At 55.4% G+C, this 728-nt stretch overlaps 1 protein-coding gene across 1 annotated transcript in view; it reads left to right on the forward strand.

Moving 5' to 3' along the window:
• Positions 1 to 728, forward strand: part of TBX3 (T-box 3) — a 14,293-nt gene that overhangs the window by 7,818 nt on the left and 5,747 nt on the right. Inside the window, exon 6 of the mRNA XM_010828830.1 lies at positions 228 to 385. Within this exon, the coding sequence (XP_010827132.1) occupies positions 228 to 385 (158 nt within the window). The remainder of the gene's footprint in view (positions 1 to 227; positions 386 to 728) is intronic.

Raw genomic sequence — 728 nt, forward strand, 5'->3', positions numbered from 1 at the left:
CCTCCCTCCCTCCCTCCCTCTGGGCTACAGTCTTCAGCCCAGTCCCAGGGTCCCGAACAATGCTTGGATCCTTGTGGCCGCCCCCCGGGGCACAGAGATTTCTGGGAATTGGTGTCATCCTGGGTGCAGGCCGGGCGAGGTGTGTGTGCCCAAACCTTTTGGAGAGGGTGAGGCTTTGGAGAGGGGGGAACATCCTCTATAATGCCGGGTGTCGGCTTCTGCCACAGAAAGCAACTCACCCTGCAGTCCATGAGGGTGTTTGATGACAGACACAAAAAGGAGAATGGCACCTCAGACGAGTCCTCCAGCGAACAGGCCGCCTTCAACTGCTTCGCCCAGTCCTCCTCCCCGGCCGTGTCCACTGTAGGAACATCCAACCTCAAAGGTGAGCCTGGCCACCTCTGACTTCTCAGATTTCTCCAGGTCTTGGAGGTTTGAATGAAGAGTTGGGACCTGGGAGCATCCACCAGGGAACCTGCCCCTCCAAAGCTTTAGATCCTTCTAGAAGTTTGTAAAACGGAAGCCAAATCTCACCAAGGGTGATCAGGGGTGTCCCCAGCCCCTCAAAGTTAGTCTGAGCTCTCAGATTCCTTTCTCCCAGACATTGGTCTGGCAGGGATGAGGGGGTGGTCTCTCTGTTCCTGTGTCCCCTCTGGGAGTGGGGGGCTGGAGCAGCCCTCTCTTTTGTACCTCCAACCAAGTAACAACTGATTTTTTTTTTTTAATAT

Source organism: Bison bison, unplaced genomic scaffold (genome assembly GCF_000754665.1).
Source record: "Bison bison bison isolate TAMUID 2011002044 unplaced genomic scaffold, Bison_UMD1.0 scf7180017864495, whole genome shotgun sequence".
Classification (NCBI taxonomy): Eukaryota; Metazoa; Chordata; class Mammalia; order Artiodactyla; family Bovidae; genus Bison; species Bison bison.